This window comes from Scyliorhinus canicula, chromosome 3, assembly GCF_902713615.1.
Source record: "Scyliorhinus canicula chromosome 3, sScyCan1.1, whole genome shotgun sequence".
NCBI classification, from domain to species: domain Eukaryota; kingdom Metazoa; phylum Chordata; class Chondrichthyes; order Carcharhiniformes; family Scyliorhinidae; genus Scyliorhinus; species Scyliorhinus canicula.
In genome coordinates, this window is record NC_052148.1 from 264,012,516 (window position 1) to 264,038,010 (window position 25,495).

General features: G+C 46.2%; 1 protein-coding gene across 1 annotated transcript in view; it reads left to right on the top strand.

Annotated features, from left to right (window-relative positions):
* The window catches only part of LOC119963510 (multimerin-1-like), a 96,807-nt gene that overhangs the window by 64,529 nt on the left and 6,783 nt on the right, over nucleotides 1–25,495 (top strand). Inside the window, exons 6-7 of the mRNA XM_038792748.1 lie at nucleotides 1,741–3,804; nucleotides 21,233–21,379. Coding sequence (XP_038648676.1) covers nucleotides 1,741–3,804; nucleotides 21,233–21,379 — 2,211 coding nt within the window. The remainder of the gene's footprint in view (nucleotides 1–1,740; nucleotides 3,805–21,232; nucleotides 21,380–25,495) is intronic.

Consider the following 25,495-nt stretch of genomic DNA (forward strand, 5'->3'; position numbering starts at 1 on the left):
TGTTCAACACTGTGTCGTGGAGATTGCTTCCTTTTTTAGTGAACCGTGCTCATTCTGACACGTTTGGTTCACAAGGTGTGTTGCAAGAAATTGGAAAACACAAAAGTCAAATCTATTTTTTTCTTCAATTCCATCCATGGTGACCTGAGATACATTGGAATAGACATAGTGGCCTGTAGGAAAGTAGGGAGAAGAGATTGCAGCAGGATTAACAAGACAATGGATGGGGGGAGGGGGGGAGGATTGTCATCGGAATTTAATAGAGCAAATAGGGTCAAAATAGGAACAACTGAGAAGGAGGTGAATGAGCGGAATATGCAAGGGTCATTGTGGAACTGTCTCGAGCAGACAATGCAGATTTGTTTAAGCAACGACAAAAAGAGAAACATCTACGCTTAGGACAGATTTTAGTAATTGGGAGACTCCCCAAAAATGACAGCAGCTGGCAAGTGGGTGACACTTTCAGATTATACCTCTGCAGACCCAGTCTGACAGTGCGCACAATTTGACGAGAATTACTGGAAGAAACAGAAGGATTTTGGTCACTGTCAGCATCTTGTCAGCACAAGCTGCTCCTGCAGGATGAGCTGGGAAAGTACATGAGTTCACTGACTTGTCACAAGAATTTCTGCATTTCGGATCATTCCCTACATATACATGCTCTTGATAATAGATCTGCAATGTTCTGAAATCCCCTTGTCATATTTTCAGGTTTAAAATCCACTTTTTTTACAGAAAGAATTTGGAAAATGTATTCATTTTCAATGCTTAGCTTTAAAACAAAATGTCGCCATACAAGTGTTAAAAATAAACATGGAGATAAAAGGCAGTTAAAACATTAATTTCCCCAAAGATAGTAAGCAATAGTCAATATATTGCTCATTACACAAGCAGTTATGATATAATGGCTCAGATCTTCTGTTTTATTGATATTGGTTGATGGATAAATACTGGTAGGAAACCAGGAGAATTTCCCTGATCTTCAAATAGTGCTGTGGGGACCTCCATCTGAGAGGGCCTCAGTTTAACATCTCACCCAAAAGGCCAGCAGCTCTGGAAATTCAGCAATCCTTCAGTATTACAATGAAGTGTCAACAAAGATTATGAGTTCAACTCTCTAATGTAATTCTCAAATTACCTTCTGACTCCGAGGTGAAGATGCATCCAATGAGCCATGTTTGCCACCTATATGCCAACATAGAGTTACATATTGAGTAACCTCTTGATAAGAGATGTTTGGCCAGTTAGGGAGCAACCAGCACTGCTGTATTTATAAGAATATCAAAGGCAAGACCCCCAAATTACAATGCTTCTCTGTAATGAATCTCAGGAAGGCACAGCTTTGAATAAGTGATTTCCAAAAATCTAATTTCATCCAGCAAATTGAGACAGAGAAATAAAATGGTGTTTCATCTCCAAGGATGACAAAAAGAGGTTCCCCTTTTGAAATGGTATATTGTGTTGGGAGAAAGTTAACACAATTCTTGATTAATAAGGGGATCAGAGGTTATGGGGAGAAGGCAGGAGAATGGGGATGAGAAAAATATCAGCCATGATTGAATGGCGGAGCAGACTCGATGGATTGAGTGGCCTAATTCTGCTCCTATGTCTTATGGTCTTCATTAGAACCTGATTAGTTGTACTTGCTTGCCAGTGGGCACACAGTCATTAGTGATTATCATGTCAATGATTTGTCAGGGAAGAACCACTCCTTTAATCTGACTTAATTTCTTGTTTCAGCAACTAAATCGAAGGGGATTCAGGAGCTGGTAAAAGAACTTGTAGCACAACAAGTTCAGTCGTTTAAAAACAACATACAGAAGACGGTTTCTCAGCTCTCCAAAGCTATCTCAGGCTTAACTGAGGAACTCGGAAGCACCAAAGAAGCTATCAATCAGTTAAATGGCACGATTTTGTCACTCTCTGAGAATCCCCACTCCACAACAGGGAAACAAAATCCCACAACTGAACTCCAAGAGATTAGGAAGGAAATGGAAGTGCTCAGAGCTTACGTGCCGGTGGCATGTAATGACACATCTCAGCAAGTAAATGAAAAGCTCAAGTCTCTTCAGGCAGAATTGGCAAAGGAACACACTTGGATCGGCTCGTTCTTTGAAACCATGAACCACACCTTTTCTCAGTTAAGAGAAGCTCATGAGACGCTGGCCTCCAACCAGATGTCCCCAGATGTCACCATCTCCGAGGAAGAAGGAGGCCAGAGGGAGGAAAGCTTCCAAAGGTACTTGCTCAATCTCACCGAAAATGTCAAAATGCAGGGCCGCATGATCTTCCAGTTGTACGCCGAAGTAAATGCGCACGGATTGCAGCTCTTCAACCGAACGCATTCGGCTGGCAGCCCGCAGGACACGGTGACTGGAACTTGCCAAGAGATGGTCCAAGAATACAAGAGTAACGCGGACCTCCGGCTGGACCAAATGGAGAACCGATTGCACAACTTAACCATGACATTCTCTGAGACCTTCACATCATTGGATGATATCCTAAGCTCCATGAACGAGAGGATCAGCATTTTGTCTTATGATGTCGAAATCCTTCAACCTGTCCTCGAAGGGCAAGGACCGCTGATTGAAACACACGCCGCTGAGCATGAGTCTGTCGCTGTCCATGGTGCTACCGCTGTCCATGGTGCTGCCGCGGGTCAGGACTCTGCCGCTGTCCGTGGTGCTGAAGTCGCGGTTCTTGCTGACCGTCTGGCCAATCTCAGTTCCGCGGTGGATGACTTAGTTGCATTTGTCAAAGGCGGAGCAGTAAGTCCGCGGCTTGGAAATCAAAACCGAGCTGGAGATGAGACACTCAACGGGTTTCTCGCTGATTGCCGCCTTGAAATCGAGGACAGCCTGAACGATACAATGACGGTTATTAACGATGCTGTCGATTCCATGAGAGATGGTTATTACATTCTGGAAAAAAACATCACTGACCTCAGGCAATACTTTTTAGAACTGTACCACAAGAGCACTGAAAAGCAGGAGGATGCGTTGGCTGTGATCCCGCTATTTACTCGATTGAATGCCTCTTTTATGGTGCTGCTAGATGACATGGTGAGACACCAGGATGCTTTGGAAATGATAGGCGGCCTTCAGGATCTGAAAGACAATGAGGTCAGCGTTCTTCCAAATCTCATGCTAATGTCTCAGTTGTTGAACAGAACTGCGAGCAGAGTTGAAGATCACCAACAGTTGATGCACCAGCTGCAGGAAAATGTCCTTCGATACTCCCCGGAGGCTAGAGACTATGCATCGCGTATTCTGGCACTTGAATCACAGCTGAGCTCTGTGACGTCCAAGTCCAAATCCTCGCCAAAAATTAAGAAGCCAAAAATAACACAGGGCAAAATTCAGCTCGCCCCTCCAAAATTTCAGGAGCTGAGCCGCAAAGTGTCAGGATTGCAGGCCAAATGGCTTAACCTGAATGACAGACTCTCCCAAGTGAAAGTGGAGACAGGGAAAGCCTGGGGACTTTGTCAGAATCTGTCTCTGTTGGTAGCTCAGGTCAATGCCAGTATTCCACAGACTCCATCAACAATGGCAAAGCAAAACATTACAGTCCTTCAAGAAGACCTGAGAGGCTTCATGCAGTCTATCAGTGAGACCACAGTGGAGACCTTTTTCACTAATATTACAATGTTTATGGATAAGGCCATTTCCAATGTTATCAGGAACGTCACAAAGATCCAGAAACAAATTAAACAGTTATACAAGAGACCAAAATCCATTGCTAAAACCAACATTACAACCAGTACCGGGAGAAGCCAACGATATGCTGACAAGGACATCAGTCCAGGTACCACTACATTTTATTATTTTATTCTTTTCTTTCAAGCATTGTTAATGTAATGCAGCTACTCAGCCAGAGAAGATAGACACAGACCACTCTGACTGAAACCCAGGCTATTATGTTAACTGATTCATAAAAGATACGCAGAATCAGGGAGGAAATATGAGTGCCCTCAACATTCATCACGGCAGAAAAGCAAATAACAAGTTGGTCTGGAGAACAATGGAACATAATCTTAAAAATTACAGCTAGGCCAGTCAGAGGTGATGTGAGGAAGCACTTCTTCAGACAAAGGATATTGAAAACTTGCAACATTCCACCAAAAACCTGTTGAGGCTGGGGATCAATTGAAAATGTCAATGCTGAGACTGATAGATTCTTGTAGCCAAGGGCATTAAAGGTTACGGAAGCAAGGTGGGTAGATGGATTAAAGATATGAATCAGCCCTGATCTAAGTGAGTGGTAGAACAGACTCAAGGAGCTGAATAGCCTCCTCCTGTTCACACATAGTTGGTCATGTCAAATCATGCAATATTAAATGCTTTATGTGTCAAATATCTGTGTCCCTCCCATTTGTAATTGAATGGGGTATATGGGCATAACAATGACCAACTGAGTGGCAGAGGTTGTTTGTTTGATGTGCTTTGGTGCTAGGACCACATCTGGGGCAGCACGGTAGCACAAGTGGCTAGCACAGTAGCTTTACAGCACCAGGGTCCCAGGTTCGATTTCCCACTGGTCACTGTCGGTGCGGGGTCTACACATTCTCCCAGTGTCTGTGAGGGTTTCCTCCTCCCACAGTCCAAAGACATGCAGGTTACGTGGATTGGCCATGCTAAATTGCCCTTGGTGTCCAAAAAGGATAGGCGGGGTTATTGGGTGATGGGGATAGGGTGGAAGTGAGGGCTTAAGTGGGTTGGTGCAGATTCGATGGGCCAAATGGCCTCCTTCTGCACTGTATATTCTATGTTATAAATTTAGCAAAGTCTTTACTTATGTGGTCATGGCAGGAATATGATATGAGCACAGGTTTCATGTAAATATTGAAATTAAGTAATTGAAATTGAAATGTTGTAATTTCCAAACCTGTTTGGGTAATTGGTTAAAAGTAGCCAGATACCGTTTTCCACAAGCTCTGAGTTTATTTTCAGGACTGAAAGTGAGCTAGCCAGCTGCTTTTTCATAAGTAATCCTGCAGGTATTTTTTTAAACTCAAGATAGAGATAGGGAGAGCGTGCCAGCTCCTATTGACTCCATATTGAGTCTGCAACTGCTGTTGACCAGTGCTTGCCTGTCTCCCAAATACATCCTTAATCCATTCTGTGGAGCAGAGTGAGATGTTCTTGTGTTTCTTCTTCCAAAAGACACAGACAGAGAGCTCTGTGATCAGCAACCTGAAGGAATAAGATGGTTTGGTAACATATTAACCAATCCATTTTATGCCACAATGTATGAGATGAAACCCACAGTCAGCATGGCCTCCAAGTCCTTCCAGTCTGGAAGTCTACATGATTATATTTTTAGCCTGCAGCATATCAGAATCCATGAGGAAAGTCATCATCACCTTCATCTACAAGCAAATGGCAGAGGGGGAGGAAATTAGAAAGTGACAGCGCATCTCGCTGCTGAATGTGAACTACAATATTCTGTGCAAAAACATTGCCAATTGGGTCAAGTCTGCTTTGGAGTTGGTGATCCACCTTGGCTAGACCTGCACTGTTTGCAGCTCTGCCTGCCTTGTGGTATTTAGGAATATGATTACCTACCTCACCATCTTATACCAAGAGAAAGCCTTTGACAAAAAATTGTTATGTACATGAGAGATGTAGGCTGGAATTCTCCGGTCATTCGCTGGTGGCCCAGCTGGCAGCGCATCCCCGTCTGTGGGTTTCCCAGGAGTGTGGGGTAGCTTTAATGGGAAATCCATTGACAGGGGAGGGATTAGAGAATTCCGCCACCTGCTAATGGTGCGCCACCTCCCGACATCTGGAAACATGCAGCTGGGAGTCCGAGCAATCCTGCCCATACTCTCGAAAATGGAGTTTCATGAGGGGATCTGCAATTCGATCCAGCTCTCTACACAAACATCAGTGGTGCAGTTTCATTCAATCGGTACGAATCGGAAAGCTTTTTTTATCAAATCTAGAGTCAGGCAGTGCTGTCCTCGCACCCCTGCCCTCTTCATGTGCTGTACCAAGCATTTTACCATGACCATCAGGAAGGAGGTGGGTATAAAGAGGGTCGAGAATCCCAGGCAATGCAGTAAAAGTCTCCCTGTAAATGGATGATGTTGCTGCCTTCTGCTTGGATCCGCGGTCAGTGCACAGACTGATGACCATCTGCGGCCAGTTCAAACTGGCTTGAGAAATCAAGATAAATTGTGGGAAGGCCAAGACCATGTTCGTTGGGAACTGGGACGACCAATCCTTTGTCCCCTTCACCATCAGGTCAGACTACATGAAAATCCCGGGGATATGGTTCAGAGGGACCAAGGCATATGCTTAAAAACTGGAGAGAGCACATTGCTGTGGTGAAATAAAACCTTGGAATGTGGCAGCAACGCTCCCTCTCCTTTATGGTGTAACTATGTGGTGCGAGTGTGGCCCATTCCTCACTCCTCCACCGGGATGATCACTCGAACCATCCTCCACTTAATTTGGAAGTCAAAAATGGACTGTGTTTGCAGAAACATGATGTATAATACTCTCAATAAAGGGGCAAAACTGCTCTATTCTGGTGGCCAGATTTGTGTGGGGCTGTTTAGACCTGTGTTACACAAAGTGTGAACACACACTGATGTTCTATCTGTCACTAGTATTGAGAAGCAGAGGCTCAGCCACTTTGCCACAGAGCACTCAAAGCAGCTGGACTGTTGGACTGTGCTGTACTGCCAATCCCTCAATGAAAAGGCAATGCATAAAATCAGCTTTGACCACAAGTCCATCAGGCAGTGCTCTGTGCATAACATCCTAGAGGCCCTGTGCGAAAAGGAGGTGGTGAATTCTGTAGATGTCATTTGGCAGAATGCCCCAATCCCAGAACTTTCAATCAAACACTGAGGCATAGCTTAGCTGGTGATGAGAAAGACCCTCCTTATCCGATCCTTCATACACACCTGGAGTCTCACCTCTTTCGCAAGTGACCCCTGGTGGGGAGGGCCCTGTCACAAACCTCCTTCTGAAATGTGTCTTTGCAAAAAAACGTCTGAAGAGAGATGCGGTGGTTTTTTTGCCGAGGTTCATTCTAAGAAGTTTCAGGACTCTGTGTTCCACGGGCTGTTTCCAGGGATAAGCATTCACTGCAGCTGGTGGACCACCAACCCAGTGAAAGATGCTCTTTGTTTTGCTCAAATCCTGCTGGCACAAAGAATTGTCATTGAACGAATGTTGCAGACCGGCATCTTCCAAGGTCCAGGTCTATGTGCTGAGGGACGCAGGAAAGCTTCTGGCAGATGCAACAGAGACACAATGGGGAAAGGTCACTGTCAAAGACCTTTCAGCCATAGTGAACCGAGGGGTTAGAGTCTGCGTAAAATTCCTTGGGTTGTATGCCTGACATGGAAGATACATTGTGAATATCAAGTGTTTGAAATTGTATTGTGGTACCTCAGAGTGGGACATGCTGAATGAAGACAAGTTGAAATTTACTGCACTTTCTATAAGTTTGAAGTCAAAATAATTTGTAATGTATTTTTTTACAAATTTAATGAATAAAGCATACTTTTGGAAAGGAATTACCTCCCCAGCTCTGCCGGGAGACAGTTGAAGTGAGTGAAAGTGGGACAGGAGCAGGAGGAACGCCTCGAAGAGCACATCTCCAGAGGGGTAGAGTGCGCCTTTTTAATCCACCTGTGAAGGTGATGATAAAACTTGACAATTCCTTTTGACAATGCCGTTACTGCGCAGGATTTTCCATGCAACCAACCAGGTGTTCCACGACGGCGGAGGTTGCCAGCCTTTGGCCGACGGCAGGATCTTCTGACCACCCCCCCCCCCCCCCCCCCATCCCCCCCCCCCCCCCCCCCCCCCCCCCCCCCCCCCCCCCGTTAGCAATGGAGTTTCCCATTGAATGCACCCCTCACTGCAGGGAAACCCATGGCAGGGGTGCGCCATTGGTGGGACTGCAAGATCCCGCCAGCATAAACGGCCAGAAACCTCCGGCCACTAACTCTACAGTAGCTTTCCAAGTGAAAGCCACAAAAGACATTGAAGACTCTTATGAGATGATAAAGAGGAACCTCGATGTGGGTGACTGAGAACAAAAGAAATAAGAGAAGTATCAGGCCATTTGGCCTTGAGCCTGCTCTGCCATTCAATAAGGTCATGGTTGATCTACTTATAACCTTAACCCCACTGCCTGCAACCCTATAACCCTTTTCAATCAAAACTCTGTCTCGCTCAGCCTTGACTGCAGTCAATTCCCAACTTCCACTGCTCTCTGGGAAAGTGAATGCCAAAGCCTAACCACCATCTGAGAGAAAGAATTCCTCTGCATTTCAGATTCCGTTTAGATTATGAAGATTCTAAAAGATCAGCATCATGTGCACGGGACCAGAAAAGCAAAGTCGAAGAAAGGAGAAAAAAGTATGAATATTATTCTCATGGGAAATTTGCCAGCGAAGTTGATGACTAAATGCATTAGTTACGGCATCAGTGGCCCATTGATTTTTCAGACATTCAGAATATAATTTGTCCGTACCATGTCTACTAAAAGATGTAATAAGAGGGAATAAACATTTCTGGATGTCAAAAAATCTTGCCTTCCTATTTCCTCCCACTGAAGGCTCAACTGTGAGCCTCAAATTTACTAAGCTCCTTCTGGCGAGCTGTGGGTGGTTTTCCAATTAACTCTAGCAGCTTGCTGGCATTATGGTGGCAGTGCCCAAGGTACAATTTAGGATGGTGCGTCCGCCTTCTCATTCTGGTGAACTTTGTTTGCAATCAGATATGGGTTTGGTCACTAACAAATCTTGGCTCTTTTTTCTTCCTTCTGTTGACTGTTACTGATTTCTCTTCTTTCTGACATGGAAGCACTTATCCACTAGTAGGCAAAACACCCAACATAATGGCTGAGAATAAAATAATAATTAACGACCTTTCCTTTGTCAACAGAATAGTCCAACCAGAGTAGTGAGCATCTTTATATTCACAACATGTGCCGATCTCTGATGGTCCCACCAGATGGAGTGCTGGAGCAGTGTGGTGGGCCAATTTTCTGGACCAAAGTTCCATGTCCTCTCAGTGAAAACCATGCAAGGTTTGCTGAAGCGCCTCCTCAGAGGAAACCATGTGAATGCAACTAAAGATTGGGGCGCTGAAATCCCGTGGGCCACAATTTCCAGCATGTACACATCTGACAGTGCCCTTTAAAGCCGATCCCATTGGCACCTGCGTCACATCATGAGAATCAAGGCCAGAATTTTCCGGCAGTTCTCGGCAGCGGGATCTTCCGGTCCAGCCGATGGTGAACCCCCGCCTTGGGTGTCCCGCCTGCAATGGGATGCATATAACGGGAAACATCATTAACAGCAGCGAGATCTTCCAGCCAGTGATGGCCCACCTCCGTCCACAGTGCATCACAATGTGGGGGCTGTGGAAAATCCCATTTTATTCAGTTCAATTAGACCACAGCTGATCTGTATCTTAACTTCATCATCCTGCCTGGGTTACTGATCCCTTAATACCCTCAACCAACAAAAATCTATCAATCTCAGTTTTGACATTTTCAGTTGAGCACCAACCTCAATAACTTTTTGGAGTGAAGATTTCCCGAGTTCCACAACCATTTTGTGTGAAGAGATGCTCCCTGATGCCAAACCTGGCTCCATTTTTAAAGGTACACACCCTTCTTCTCAACTCCCCTACCAGAGCAAATAGTTTCTCTCTATCCACCTCATCAAATACTTTAATCAGTTCACACACTTTAATTATTATTTTCTCTACTTGAGAGAAGAATCTGTCCTCATAACTTAGCCCATAATCTCTTTATATCATTCAAGTGAATCAAAGCTCCGTCTCCTCCCAGACAAACATACACTTACTGAGGAGCAGTGGCCAGTAGAGCGGACATCTGTTCTATGAATACATTTTGGGTTCATCAGGAGTTCAGACCATGATCCCAAACTAGATCTCTCTCCTTTCCTCCCCAATGCAGCCTACCTCCACCCATCCAATGTGTTTGGCATATTGGTACTCAATGCTATGTGGGGTTCCTATGAGTCCCAGCTGTCCCTATTTCTTTATGCTGATGCACTTGTATGGATGGGCACAGGGGCTTTCCAGTAGGACAGTGGGAAATGTTTCAGTAATGTCCTCAAACATCCTCTTCGTGCCAAACACACCCACCGACTCATGGGAGATCCTGGCTTGTTACTGACTGAAATGGAGAAGGCTGATTCAGGGAGGAACCAAACACATTGAGAGATGTCATCAGGAAAGTTCAGAAGTCAAGTTCAGGCATCGGAGGGAGCTCACAAACTTCCAAACAATTAATCTACACAACCCTTCATGCACCACCCACCCTGCATGCGGCAGAGTCTGCAGGTCAAGCATTGGACTTATCGGCCATCTCAGAACATCAAACCAGAGTGGATGCAAATTCATCTCGATCCTGAGGGACGCCTAAGAGAGAGGGAGAAGGTGAAAACTAGGGGTATCCAGGAGTCCAGAAGTACCAGAGTGTAGATATCATGGAGTGGGGAGGCACGGTGGCACTGCTGCCTCACAGCGACAAAGACCCAGGTTTGTTTCCAGGTGACTGTGCGGAGTTTGTATGTTTTCTCTGTGTCTGCGTGGGTTTCCTCCGGGTGCTCCGCTTTCCTCCCACAGTCCAAAGATGTGCAGGATTGGTCTTTATGAATGTGAGGGGTTACGGGAATAGGGCAGGGGAGTGGGCCTAGGTTGGGTGCTCTTTCAGGGGGTCGGTACAGATTCAATGGGTTGAATGGCCTCCTTCTGCATGTAGGAATTCCCTTATTAAGTGGGCGGTAACTTGCTCAATTGGAGATGTGTGGAGCTTAAAACCTACAGCTCCAACCTCGACTGGTATCTCTGTAGGTCCCTGGGCTTTGACGTAACAAAGGGATTCATTAATGGAAGCCTTGGCGAAGTTATTACTCTGGCGACAAGGAGTAAAAGTAAATATTTTCCGAACTACCTCCGGGGTTGAAAACGAGTAAGAAAATGGGAAGAACTAAAATGCCTCTCTGTGATAAACATGAACCCTATGACGTTAATGGAGAAAACTGGGCCCAATACACGGAGTGCATGCTATACGTCTTCTGGGCTAATAACATTGTCGGAAATGAGAAACAGAAAGTTGTTCTGTTGACAACATGTGGGGCACGATTGTTAGCTTGATAAAAAAACCTGACCAACCCAGATGCTCCTGACCCAAAGACTTTGATTAGCGCCTACAACTAACGTGAAATCACTGTCAACCAATGCCCACTATCATCCTCCAGAGATGCCACTTCAATATGGCAGGGAGAACCCCAGGGGGGACCTGTCACTGAATTTTTAATCAAATTGTGGAAACGGGCAGAACCTTGTTAATTTGGTCCCTCCTTGACCGAGATGTTGAGAGACAGGTTGGTGTGTGGGATAAACAATGTGACACTCAAAAAAACTTACTGGCAGAGCCCAACCAAGATCTAAAGAAAGCCATTGAAGTAGCTCTATCCCTGGAGAAAAAGGAGCTCAGGAGCTACAAGGGGCAGCAGGCAGCAAAAATGTCCAATCCTCGACTGAAAGTGTCTGTGTAAATAGTCCATCATGAAATCGGAGCTCAACATGCGTCCCCCCGCAGTCAAGGAAACATTATTAAATCCTAAGGATTCTAGAGAAAAGGGTCCAGAAGATGTCAGAAGATGGAATATTGTATACATTCTAAAAGAGCACAGCCAAGGCAAAGCTCTAGGAATAGACAATACATGTACTGCTCAGGGAAGAAGCCAAGGCAAGCACAGGCCCACACTATGCAGGTATACCCACTCTCAGAAGTCGAGACAATGTAAGTAAACCACATCATCACACCCAAAGTTCCCCCAATAATGATAAAACTGCTGGTAAATGGTCATCCTTTGGAAATGGGAGGTGGCGAAGGGAGCTGCTGTCTCTGTCATCAGAGAGCAGACATTTGATTGCTTCAAAACTGGTATCCAACACTTGAGTTTGGTAGATACTAGGGCCAGAATAGTCACCGACATGGGGGAAGCTTTGTGGATTGAGGGCGCCACTATGACCCCCGGTGACCTACAGTTGGCGATCAGCCTGATTTACACTCATCATTGTGCGGGGACAGGGACCAAGTCTTATGGGTAAATATTGGCTCCAGCAGATCAGGCTGAGCTGGTGAGAGATTTTCAGGCTGGATGTGGGAGGACTGTGTGAAGTCATCAGCAAATACCATGAGGTTTTCCATGAGCACCCTGGAAAAATAAAAGGAGTCAAAGCCAAAATTTATGTCGACCCTGATGCTACCCCTAAATATGTTAGAGCAGGACCAGTTCCATATTCCCTGGTGGAAAAGGTGGAGACGGAGCTCAGCCACCTGGAATAGCTAGGTATAATGAGACCCGTGCGGACCGTCGGTAGTGTAATGTAGGGGGATGATGCACACAAGGTGGCTCCCACTAGAGTACTGTACGTTTTGTACTGTATTGTCAGGGGCCGGTTTAGCTCAATGGGCTAGACAGTTGGTTCATGATGCAGAACAAGGCCAGCAGCACGAGTTCAATTCCAGTACCGGCTGAGGTTGTTCATAAGGCTCCGCCTTCTCAACCTTGCCACTCAGGCTGAGGTGTTATAGCCCACAGATTAAATCACCACCAGCCAGTTCTCCCACTCAAAAGGGAAATCATCTGGGAGGATGGCAACTTTACTGTACATTTTGCTGCCACAGGTTGTTTTCTCTCGAAAACCCACACAGTTAATGCAATAAGGATTCTGTTTGACTGAAATGCCCAAAAAAGTTCAGGGGAGGGAAGGTGGAAAGCAGAAACTCGTCAAAGTAATCGGAGGCCTCTCAGATCGGCATGTAAAATGGCAGAATCAGCCTCTGATGCTCTGGACACTCCACTGGCAGCCAAGGTGCTTTCTAGGAGTTCGTAAATTACCAACAAACGTTGTCAGAGGACCTCCATAAAGCAATGGAAGAGGCCTTAGCCCCCATTCCTTGAGGCCACGATAAAAGATGTGGAAGTAGCCCTTCCGAGCCACACTGATCGGATTGCCTCACTGGAATCACAGCTATCTTCCGTGGTCATAGACATATAGACATAGACATAGAATTTACAGTACAGAAGAAAGCCATTCTGCCCATCGAGTCTACACCGGCCCTTGGAAAGAACACCCTATCGAAGCCCACACCTCCACCCTATTCCAGTAACCCAGTAACCCCAACTAATCTTTTTGGACACTAAGGGCGATTTATCATGGCCAATCCACCTAACCTGCACATCTTTGGACTGTGGGAGGAAACCGGAGCACCCAGAGGAAACCCACGCACACACGGGGAGAAAGTGCAGACTCCGCACAGACAGTTACCCAAGCCGGGAATCGAACCTGGGACCCTGGAGCTGTAAAACAACTGTGCTAACCCCTGTGCTACTGTGGTCAAAGCGAACAACTTGTTGAAGGCCAAGATGAGTGACCTAGATCTAGGAGCCGGAATATTCTAATTGTGGGTCTGCCGGTAGGGATGGAAGCCCAATGCCTACGGAGTACTTTGCAGATATGTTCGGAGTGGTGATGGGTGAGGGTGGCTTCATATCCACTCCTGAGTGGGACCGAGCCCACAGTACACTCCAGCCGAGGCCATGTCCTGAGGATCGGTGGTGGTACTGAAGTTTCAAGTGGTGGGCAAAGGAGCACTGTGACTTTAAGTGGGAAGGCCATGCCATCAGATTCTAGCAAGAGGTGGGTGCGGAGCTGGCGAGGAAGAGGGTTGAATTTAATAGAGTCAAGGTAACCCTGTGTAAAGGCGGAGTCCATTTCGGTGTGTTTACCCTGTTCAGCTGAGAGTAACTTTCAAAGGAGTAGACCATTTCATTGATGCACCAGGCAAGGCGGACTTTTTTTATTAAAAACACAAGTTGGGCACGGTGTAATTGAGGTTTATTCTGATGAAGGGAATGTTGAATAGCTTCATTTTGGGGGTTTCGTGGTTGTTCTTATATTTGCTTGTTCTTGTTGAGGTTGAATGTTTATGGTTCTTGCTTAGATTTGGCGTTTAGCTCTGTGTGGGGTTCTGGAAGTTTGTTATGATCATATATAGCTTCCATTCAGAGTGCAAAGTTTATGGGGTGTTTTTTCTTTGTATGTAACTATTTTTCTTATCTCCAGCCGGGAGCCTCCCTGCTAATCTAAGAATTAGTCAACGGCAGTGGTTTTGAACGGTTCACTGCAGCTCATAATAGTAGTTCTTTTTCAGCTTAATAATAATAATCTTTATTATTGTCACAAGTAGGCTTATATTAACACTGCAATGAAGTTACTGTGAAAATCCCCTAGTCGCCACATTCCGGCGCCCGTTCGGGTACACCGAGGGAGAATTCAGAATGTCCAATTCACCCAACAAATAGTCTTGTGGGAGGAAACCAGAGTACCCGGAGGAAACCCAGTGACCCAAGCCGGGAATCGAATCCAGGTCCCTGGTGCTGTGAAGCAGCAGTGCTAACCATCGTGCTCCAGTAACGTTCCATTCCGAGATGGAAGCAGAGAAAGCAAACCTTTCAATTGTAGCGGACACCAAGGTGGAATCCGTGTGAGTAACTCTTCAGGGCTCCGTCTGGAAGAGAAGGTCTCCAATTCGGTTCACACCTCCAGATCCAGTTCCTCCCTTGACGAATCTCCAGCTGATGGCGAAGAGGCGGAAGAGACCTCCTCGCCGCGGGAGTACTGAGGGAGAAATGGACTGGAAGGGAGAGGGATGTTATGGTAGTCATCAATAGATCTCCCCATGGTCTTCGTGCAATATGAATTCCCCTATTACGCTTGCGGAGTCTCGCCCAATAGTATATGTATGGTGGAATCTTAAAATCCACGGCTGCAATCCAGACCGGTACGCTGAAAGTCCCTGGGCTTGGATGCAAGTATTGTAAGAAGAGGCAGCGGCCTTTTTCGTTCCTGCAGTAAAGGGATTTGTTATCAGAAGATTGGCCTTGGCAAAGTTATTACAGGAAGTGTAGTCACTGTTGTAACATAGGGAATGTGGCAGCCACTCTGCTGAATGTACGAACTTGCAGTGTGCAATGAGATAAGTGACCAGACTCTCTGTTTTAATGATGTCGGCTGAAGGAGAATGATTGGCCAGTGGGATAACACCCCTGTCCCTCTGTGCAATAGGGTCATCTTTGACATCTCCCTGAGAGGGGGCGGTGAGAGGGGGGGGTGGTTTAATATCTCATCCAAAAGATGACACTTTGAGATGTAGGAAATGTTATTTCATGTAACATTTGTGTTCACTTACACTGGTGGGTAAAGGGCTGAGATTGCAACCGTTTTATCAACACACAAGACCACAGTGACTTGGACCACCCTCTGAACTCTTCCTTACTGTGCATAGTGTTTATCTGATGGCATCTCCCACTTGAGGAAAATTCTTCCGAAGGTTGCTGGCAGGAGAAATCAACCTGAACATTATCCTTGCATTCAGACTGAGTCATCCATTTGCAGTGCAAACAGCATTAGTATCAAACAGCGGGCAGTGCCTTTTAAGATAATTTACAACTCAAAATTGTATTTGCTGTCAGCAAACTGATGGTGACTGAAGTGTGCTGTGTGACAGAATGCCGTAATAGAAGCACTCACCTCTTCAATATTAAGTCCTGCCACATGATTTCCAGGAAAAGTCTCCTTTCACCTGCTGCTGTTCGTAAGATCAGTTGCGGGGGGGAGGGGGTGGGGGGGGGGGGGGCGGAATTAGATGCAATGATCAGTATCATTGGTTGAGGCAATCTTGACTCGGTGTTTGTACAAGGTGCAAAGGGAAGAAGCTAATCATAGAATATACAGTGCAAGAGGGGACCATTTGGCACATTAAGTCAGCACCGGACCTTGAAAAGAGCACCCTACTTAATACCACACCTCCAGCCTCCACCCCATCCCCGTAATCCAGTAACCCCACCTAACCTTTTGGACACTAAGGGGCAATTTAGCATAGCCATTCCACCTAACCTGCACATCTTTGGACTGTGGGAGGAAACCGGGGCACTGGGAGGCAACCCATGCAGACACAGGGAGAACGTGCAGACTCCACACAGACAGTCATGCGAGCTTGGAATTTAACCCAGGACTCTGGGGCTGTGAGGCACTGTGCCAACGTGCCGCCCCGGAATGCTTTCCTTTATATCTCGGGGATTGAACACAAGAAGTCATACCTCAAATATCCAGAGCCCGAGTTAGACCACACTTAGAGTAATGTGAGCAGTACTGGATGAGGAAGGATATACATTGATCTTGGAGTGAAAGTGCGGTGCAGATTCATCAGCAAGCTACGTGGCCACCTCATGTTAAATTACACAAAGTGGGGTTGTATTTTCTGCAATTTAGTAGATGAAGTGGTGATTTGATCAAAGTTTTCAAGATATTAAGGGGAACGATAGGGCGAGAACCTATTTCTGTGACGAGGGGAGTCCAACGCCAGGAGCAAAGTCTAAAAATTAGAGCTGGACCGTTCAAACATGAAAAAGGAATCAGTTCATCACACAACGGATGGAGGTAGAAGTTTGGAACTCTTTTCTGCAAAGAACAATTGACGTTAGATCAATTGTTTATTTTAATACTGAGATTGATCGATTTTTGTTATCCAAAGGTGTTATGGTATTAGGGTCGGGGGTCAGTAGCAGAGGTGGGCACATGCAGTTAGGTCACAGATCAGCTATGGTCTCGTTGAATGGTGGGACAGGCTGAAAGGCGGAATGACCTCCTGTGTTCCCATGTTCCTATAAACCCAACACTTACTGCTGGATGAGGGCTTGCAAATATGTTTTGTTTCCTTTAATAAAGAAGCTAAAAAAAGAAGGGACATTAATTTCCAACAATGACAGCAACGACTCGCATTTATGTAACATCTTGACAAAGTACCCACAGCAGTGTAATCATGCAAAAATCGATACCTGATTTTTGGGTACCTGATGGGTACCTAGTGGGTACCTGATCGATACCCACTAGGATGGGTGACCAGGAATTAACTCAAAGGAGTCGATATTGAATAGCATTCTGAAGGTGATGGAAGAGGCAGAGAGGTTTGGGGAGGACATTTCAGAGCATTGAGCCTAGGCGGACGAGAAGCTGAGACCTTGAAAGGCTCTGTTTGAACACAAGGTCTGTTAGTTCACACAATTGAGGGCTGTTGGTATCAGATCCCAAACACCACTTTCCCATTCACAATGCCCATCAAAGTCAAAACTGACACCGTCTTGCATGGATTCATGTGACCAAGCACAGAATCAATTGAATAACAATTGGGCGTGTTCTCCAAAGAGTGTGCAATCTCCTCGACCAGATTACCACCCAGGCAGTGAAGATAAAAATCTATCCCACTTGGGCTTTCATTTTTTTTTCTCTCTCTGCCTGACAGCTCTGTTTGAAAACATTTTTCTTGGGGGGGATGGAGGAGAAAGAAAATACTCACCTGCTCTTCAGTTCTCCCTGCGGGATAGAGTGTCTGTCATACATCCGCCTTGGAAATCACAGTCACAGTGTTGTTTGAAGCTGGAATTACAACGTTACTGTGTGAAGTTTGTAAAGGACTGACCTTGCTTTGAAACCAGATGTTAGCACACCGATCCATCACACAAGAGTTGCTGAAGAACCTCTGGATTTTTGCAGCTGCCCTGATATTAAATCCTTGTCAGATTTCATTATAATGGTGATAACAAATTGTGTCACCTGAAAGTCTCTCAAAGAGAATGACAGCAGTGATATAAATTGCCTCGTTTCAACTCACTCAGTATTGATCATATCTGCCGCTAGTACTGTTCTGTGTAGCAGAAACACAAAGGGTGGAATCCTGTGCTGCTAGTTTGTTTTCAGGAGTGGGGATCATGTCTGGTTCCCAACCTTGCTCAGGTCTGCAGTGCACACTCCAGCATGGTCTTCCAGCAGGCAGGCTTATAGTCGGCTGCGTCCACGTCCTACTTTCAATTGAGGATGGGAAGTGGATTGTTAAGATTTTGTCTCTCCTGTTCTCTCGATGTGCAGTGTCTTCAGAGAAGGAAGACCACCTGGGTCATTGTCTGTGCGGAGTCTGTATGTTCTCCCCGTGGGTTTCCTCCGCGTGCTCTGGTTTCCTCCCACAAGTCCTGAAAGATGTGCTTGTTTGGTGAATTGGGCATTTTGAATTCTCCCTCTGTGTACCCGAATGTGGCATCTGGGAGATTTTCATAGTAACTTCATTGCAGTATTAATGTAATTGTGACAATAATAAAAATGATATAACATTGCCAGAGAAGATAGCAGCACACTTGTTAACAATAGTTCTTTAGGTGAGAGAAATAACATGCAAAACAACAATCGCACTCTCAAGAAAGTTGCCCTATGTCTTTGTCCCTTTGGCAGCGGTGGGGCACTCTTGCCCCGGAGTCAGAAGTTTGTGGGATCAAATCCCACTTCATGACTTGAGCATCAAATTCATTCTTGAAACTTCAGTGCTGCACTGAGGAAGCGCTGCATTTTTGGAGGTGCAATTTTTCGGATAAGACATTAAAGCTGAGGTCCTCATTGCCCTTATAGGTGGACTTAAAGATTCCATGACACTATTTTGAAGAAGAACAGGTGGCTTACCCGCACAATATATGTCACTGAATCAATGGGCAGGATTTACTGACCACCCCACCGTGTGTTTTCCGGCAGGGGAGGCGACCGGCCAGTGGGATCGACCGTTCCCGCCATTGTCAATAGAATTTCCCATTGACAGCACCCCTCACTGCCAGGAAACCCGTGTGCCAGCGTGGGACCGGAATTTCCCACCGGCATGAACAGCTGGTAAATCCTGCTCAACATCGCACAAACAGATTATCTGGTGACCATTGCATTGCTTTTAGTGGGAGCTTGCTGTATATAAATTGGCTGCCCCAAATCCCCCATTACAATGGCAATTGCACTTCAAAAGGACTTTGTTGGTCGTAAAGCACTTTGGGACACCCTGAGGTCTTGGAAGGTGCTATATAAATGGAGGTATTTCTTTTATTCTTCTGTGCGAAAGACTCTGATGGAATTCTACATCCTTTATTAACCTTGCCATGGAATCTGAGAATTCTGTTGAAAGGACAATAGGTAGGAAACAAATAAAGAGTTATGTGAAGGGAATAACAATGTTTTTTTTTAAATTCACATACGGGATGTGGGCGTTGCTGGTTAGGCCAGCATTTATTGCCCATCCCTAGTTGCCCTTCAGAAGGTGGTGGTGAGCTGCCATCTTGAACCGATGCCGTCCCTGCGGTGTAGGTACACCCACTGTGCTGTTAGGGAGGGAGTTCCAGAATTTTGACCCAACGACAGTGAAGTAAGTATTTTCATATATCAGGGAATGTACAGATATGGGTTTAAAAGATTTGGAGATGTGAAGAGCTAGGAATATAATAATAATAATGATCTTTATTATTGTCACAAGTAGGCTTACATTAACAATGATGTTACTGTGGCAATTCCCTGGTCACCACACTCCGGGGCCTGTTTGGGTACACAGAGGGAGAATTCAGAATGCCCAATTCACCTAACAATCACGTCTTTCGGGACATGTGGGAGGAAACCAGAGCACCCGCAGGAAACCTACGCAGAGACACGGAGAAGTGGCCCGGTCACCAATTGTACCCGAGGGGTATAGAGCAGGAGAAATAAGGCCATGGAGGAGTTTGTAAACCAGAACAAGAATGTCACATTGAATTACACAGAATCCACAGCTCTGCAGCAAGCAATTTGACCCACTGGTCTATATCAGTGTTCATATTCTACACATGACTCCTCCGACTTTATTTCCCTCTTGTAAAAGGTTTCCACTCCCATCAATCAAGCGATTTATCAAAACTTCAGTGAAGTATAGAAGGTCAAGTAAAAATGGTGGGGTCCTCTTGGAAGTATGTGCACAGAGTTATTTATAATTTGTTGTTGGAATGTGGACATGGTTTGCAAGGTTGCAATTCATGGTGCATCTTTAGGGCAGCACGGTAGCATGGTGGTTAGCATAAATGCTTCACAGCTCCAGGGTCCCAGGTTCGGTTCCCAGCTGGGTCACTGTCTGTGTGGAGTCTGCACGTCCTCCCCGTGTGTGCGTGCGTTTCCTCCGGGTGCTCCGGTTTCCTCCCACAGTCCAAAGATGTGCGGGTTAGGTGGATTGGCCATGCTAAATTGCCCGTAGTGTCCTAAAAAGTAAGGTTTGGGGGGGGGGGGCGGTTGTTGGGTTACGGGTATAGGTTGGATACGTGGGTTTGAGTAGGGTGATCATTGCTCGGCACAACATCGAGGGCTGAAGGGCCTGTTCTGTGCTGTACTGTTCTATGTTCTATGTTCTATCCTTACCTTAGCTGCCCTAAGAAGGTCTTTTTGAACCACTCGTGGATCTCACTCCCACAACCCAAAGACATGCAGGTGGCTGGATTGGCCATGTTAAATTGCCCTTTAATTGGAATTAAGAATTGGGTACTCTAAGTTTAAAAAAAATCTAAACAAATAAACAAATATTCAGACTGGTGGCCTGAAGCTTGATCAAAACCTGGGTTGTAAGCAGTATCTTAAAGGAGGAGAAAATCCAGGCAAACTGGCGGAGAGATTTCGGAAGGAAATTCAAGAGCTTATGGCCTAGGTGATAAACATTAGAAAAGCAGAAGAGTTGGCAGAGCACAGGGCTGACATAAAATGTTAGAGCTGAAGGAGGTTACTGGGATAGGGAGGGGCCAGGGTGACTACGGTGGGATTTTGAAACAAGCATGAGAATTTCAAAATGCTCAAACTGCAACGATGAACCTGAAATAACCTTGTTCATAAAACCTGCCAATGGCTGCACCCTGCTCTGGTATCGATGACAGCTTCCTACAAGTCACAAAAGTACATGGTAACAGTAGTTTAGGGGTGATATTTAGAACATAGAACATAGAACATAGAACAGTACAGCACAGAACAGGATCACCCTACTCAAACCCACGTATCCACCCTATACCCGTAACCCAACAACCCCCCCCTTAACCTTACTTTTATTAGGACACTACGGGCAATTTAGCATGGCCAATCCACCTAACCCGCACATCTTTGGACTGTGGGATGACAGTCAATTAAGTCGGTGATGGTTGCTTCAGAGGGCAAGGATCACACTGTCAGAGGAGATTGGCATCAATGAAGGTGGCTAAAAGTACTCAAAATATTTTTGTGCGAATGTAAAGTGTGAACCGTCAAATTCTGAACAATGTTATAATGACGCTTGCCATTTATATTTTCAGTGGAGACTGTCAGCTGTAGCAGTAGCCCATGCCAGAATGGTGGTACATGCATAAACCAAAGAAAGGGCTTTGTTTGTGCCTGTCGTCCCCCATTTGGTGGTCCCAGTTGTGACATAAAGCTCCTGGATGAAAATACCTTGAAGACGGGTAAGGTTCTTTGATTTTCCATTTATATAATACTCACACCGAGTAAGCAAGGCGTGCCCTCTGGAGAAAGCAACAGCTTTCGCTGATGAGTTTTCTAGTTGAATTTTTTTTTTTATTCGTTCATGGAGCATGGGCATTGCAGACTGGGCATTTATTGCCCATCCTTTATTGCCCTTGAGGGGCAGTCAAGAGTCAACCACATTGTGTGTGGATTGGGAGTCACATGTAGGACCAGGTAAGGATGGCAGATTTCTTCTCCTAAAGGACATTAGTGAACCAGATGGGTCTTAATGACAATGGTTTCATAGTCATAATTAGACTTTTAATTCCAGATTTTTATTGAATTAAAATTTTACCATCTGCAGTGGCACGATTTGAACCCTTAGCGTTACTCCGAGTCTCTGGTTTACTGGTCCAATGACAATACCACGACACCAGCCTCTCCTGGACCAAAATGAGCCACTTTCTTTCCTGTAGTGCAATTAGGCTGCTGCACCATTAGAATAACTGAACACCCATCTCAACAAGGGTGTGGTTTCAAATAAGCCAACTATTCCTGTTCAAAGGCACTGTGGCACAGTCAAAGATTTTAGTCTTTCAAACTGATTACATCACATTGTGAGGGGCCCAGCCAGAGTCTGATTCTGTTTGTAAAACAGACGTTAAATTTTAGACAACATTAATGGTGAAGTGTGGAGCGGGGCCCTTCATGGGGTCAACTTCATGTCTTCATATGCTCAGCTGAGTGTGATCCAGTTTAAGGTATTGCATAGGATACATCTGACTAGGGCAAAGCTGAGTGAGTTCTTCCATGGGGTTGAGCATAGGTATGAGCGCTGTTCTCTTCACCCGGCTAACCATATTCATATGCTCTGGTCCTCCCCAAACTTATAGGTTTCTGGGCTTCATTCTTTAAAACTGTGTTGGAGATACTTCATGTAGATTTGGATCTGTGTCCGCTGGGGGTCAGATTTGTGGTGTCGGATCCGCCGGCGATGCAATCTGGGATAAATGCGGATGACCTTGCCTTTGCCTCATTGATAGCCCAAAATTGAATGTTGCTTGGGTGGAGGCCTATAACTCCGCCCAATGCCTCTGTCTGGCTGGGTGACTTATTGCCATCCCTGCATTTGGAGAAGGTCAGGTTCACCATCCGGGGGTCGGTGGAGAGGATCTACCAAAGATGGCCAACTAGTTTTCCTTTTTCAAGGAGTTAGTTAGGGGGTTAAGGTTAATTTTCGTATTTAAGTTAATTCGGTGTTATGTGTTTTTCTCTTTTTTTTGTACTTTAATGTTTGATTGTGATGTTTACCTCGTTTTTCTCTCTTTTTGATTGGTTTGGTTTGTATTGACTATTTGGAAACATGTTTCAATAAACATGTTTTTAAAAATTTAGACAGTATTTTTCCATTCTATTAGTTCAGCATTTTATTCACATCCTAAAGCAAATGATTCCAGTTACAGGTACAGCACCCCCAAACTAGCACCCTCAGGATTCAGGGTGACATTCAAATCAACCGTTTTGTTAACACACAATTGGTTCACTCATGGAGTTGTGTATATCAGGTTTACACTCACCTCTCATTCAATATTGATCTTCCTTTTTAAAATGTATTTTATTACAAACATGTATCAAAACAGGTTACAACACATAAACACCCCGGGAAACATACTTCCCAGCAATCATCTATACAGTCTGTACACAACATCGGCCTTCGTCCTCTTCATGAGCTCCGGCTTCTCTGAAACCCCAAATATCGTCACTAACGGATCCAGATCCACCTCCTCCTCCACTATCCTGGCTAAGAGCGCGAACAATCCCACCCAGAATCTTCCCAATTTTTGGCAACCCCAAAACATGTGCGCGTGATTCGCTGGCCCCCGCCCACACCTCTCACACTCATCTGCTACCCCCTGAAAGAACCCACTCATTCTTGCCTGAGTCATAGGCACCCTGTGCACCATCTTAAACTGTATCAGGCTCATCCTTGCACAGGAGGAGGTCCCGTTTACCCTTCTCTGAAACCCCAAATATCGTCACTCCATACTCCCCAATTAATCTCCCCTCCCAACTCCCCTTTCCATTTCTCCTTGATCTTCACCACCCGCTCACCTCCCCAGCCACTTGTATATGTCCTCACTTATTCCCTCCCCTTCCACATCTGGAAGCAGCAGTCGCTCCAGCAGGGTGTATCCGGCAACCTAGGGAACCCCTCCAGACCTTTCACGCAAAGTCCATAACCTGTAGATACCTGAACTCACTCACTCTCGGCAGCTCTACTCTCCTATAGCTCCTCCAGACTGGCGAACCCTTCCTCCAAATACTGATCCCTCACCTTGGCCAGCCCCACTTCCCTCCACCTCCTGTATACACTATTTGAATGTTGATCTTCAATTGGCGATTTGTGCCTGGCTTTTTATCTTTTGAGGATGTGTTGCCAATCAGAATCAGAGGGAGGAAATAATGACAGGCTCCTCATGCTCTAAGTTAAAACAAATCCAGAGTGGGGCGTAACCTATACAGTGTCATTTCCAAATTGCCCAGTTAGTTAAATTGCTCTACTCAAATTGATTTATGGTTTTCTTTGTCAACATTCATTTAGCAAGCATTTGTCAGGTGATCAAAAATCAGTGTTCACTGGCTCAGTCAGTAAAGTTTACTAAAAATGTTGCTGGTTTTGGGACACCAAGGGCGGGATTCTCCGACCCCCCCGCATGGGCCGGAGAATCGCCGGGGGGGCGGCGTGAATCCTGCCCTGACGCCGGCTGTCAGATTCTCCGGCGCCGGTTTTTCAGCGGGGGCGGGAATTGCGTTGCACCGGTCGGGGGCCGTTGGCCCCGCTGCCGATTCTCCCCCCCCCCCCCCCCCACGATGGGCCGAGCGGCCGCCCGTTTTCAGCCGGTCCCGCCGGCGTATATTATGCCAGGTCCGTACTGGCGGGACCTGGCTCTGCGGGCGACCTGCGGCGTCCTCGGGGGGGGGGGCGCGGGGGGATCAGGCCCCCAACGGTGGCCTGGCCCACAATCGGGGCCCACCAATCCATGGGCAGGCCTCTGCCGTGGGGCACTCTTTCACTACGCGCCGGCCGGTATAAGGGTCCACCATGGCCGGCGCGGAGAAGAACCCCGCTGCGCATGCGCTGGGATGACGCCAGTACATGCTAGCGCTCCCACGCATGCGGCAACTCGCACCGGCCAGCGGAGGCCTGTCAGCGCCGGTTGGCGCGGTGCCAACCCCACCGCCGCCGGCCTAGCCCCTGAAGGTGTGGAGGCGTCCTGGCGGCCTGACGCCGGAGTGGTTCACGCCACTCCTCGGAGCCGGTACGGTCCGCCCCACCAGATAGCGGAGAGTCCCACCCCATGGGTTTGTGGACAGTTAGTGACAATTAGTGACATTGCCGATTCTGACTTTTTCCATTTTCAACATTTGGATTCAAATTTGGATTCTCCCTTCCCGTGTCTTCCCCAGCGTTTTCACAAAGAAACATTCAGTCAGTTAACAAAGAACAAGAACAAAGAACAATACAGCCCAGGAATGGGCCCTTCGGCCCTCCAAGCCTGTATCGATCATGATAATAATAATAATAACTTTTAGTGTCACAAGTAGGCTTCCATTAACACTGCAATGAAGTTACCGTGAAAATCCCCGAGCCGCCCCATTCCGGCGCCTGTTCGGGTACACTGAAGGAGAATTCAGACTGTCCAATTCCCCTGACAGCACGTCTTTCGGGAGGAAACCGGAGCACCCGGAGGAAACCCACGCAGACATGGAGAAAACAAATGACTCTGCACAGACAGTGATCCAAGCCAGGATCGAACCTGGGATCCTGGTGCTGTGAAGCAATAGTGCTAACCACTTATACCACCATTAGCCTAACCGCTCAGCAATCCCTAGTGCCATATCCCTCCATACCCTGCCTATCCATGTATTTGTTGAGGTGCCTTTTGAATGCCATTAATGTATCTGCTTCCACAACCTCCCCTGGCAACATGTTCCAGGCAACCACCACCCTCTGTGTAAAAAACCTGGCTCGCACATCTCCTCTAAACTTTGCCCCGAGGAACTTAAACCTATAGCATTTTAATTTTATAAATATATACCAAAGGAGGCATCAG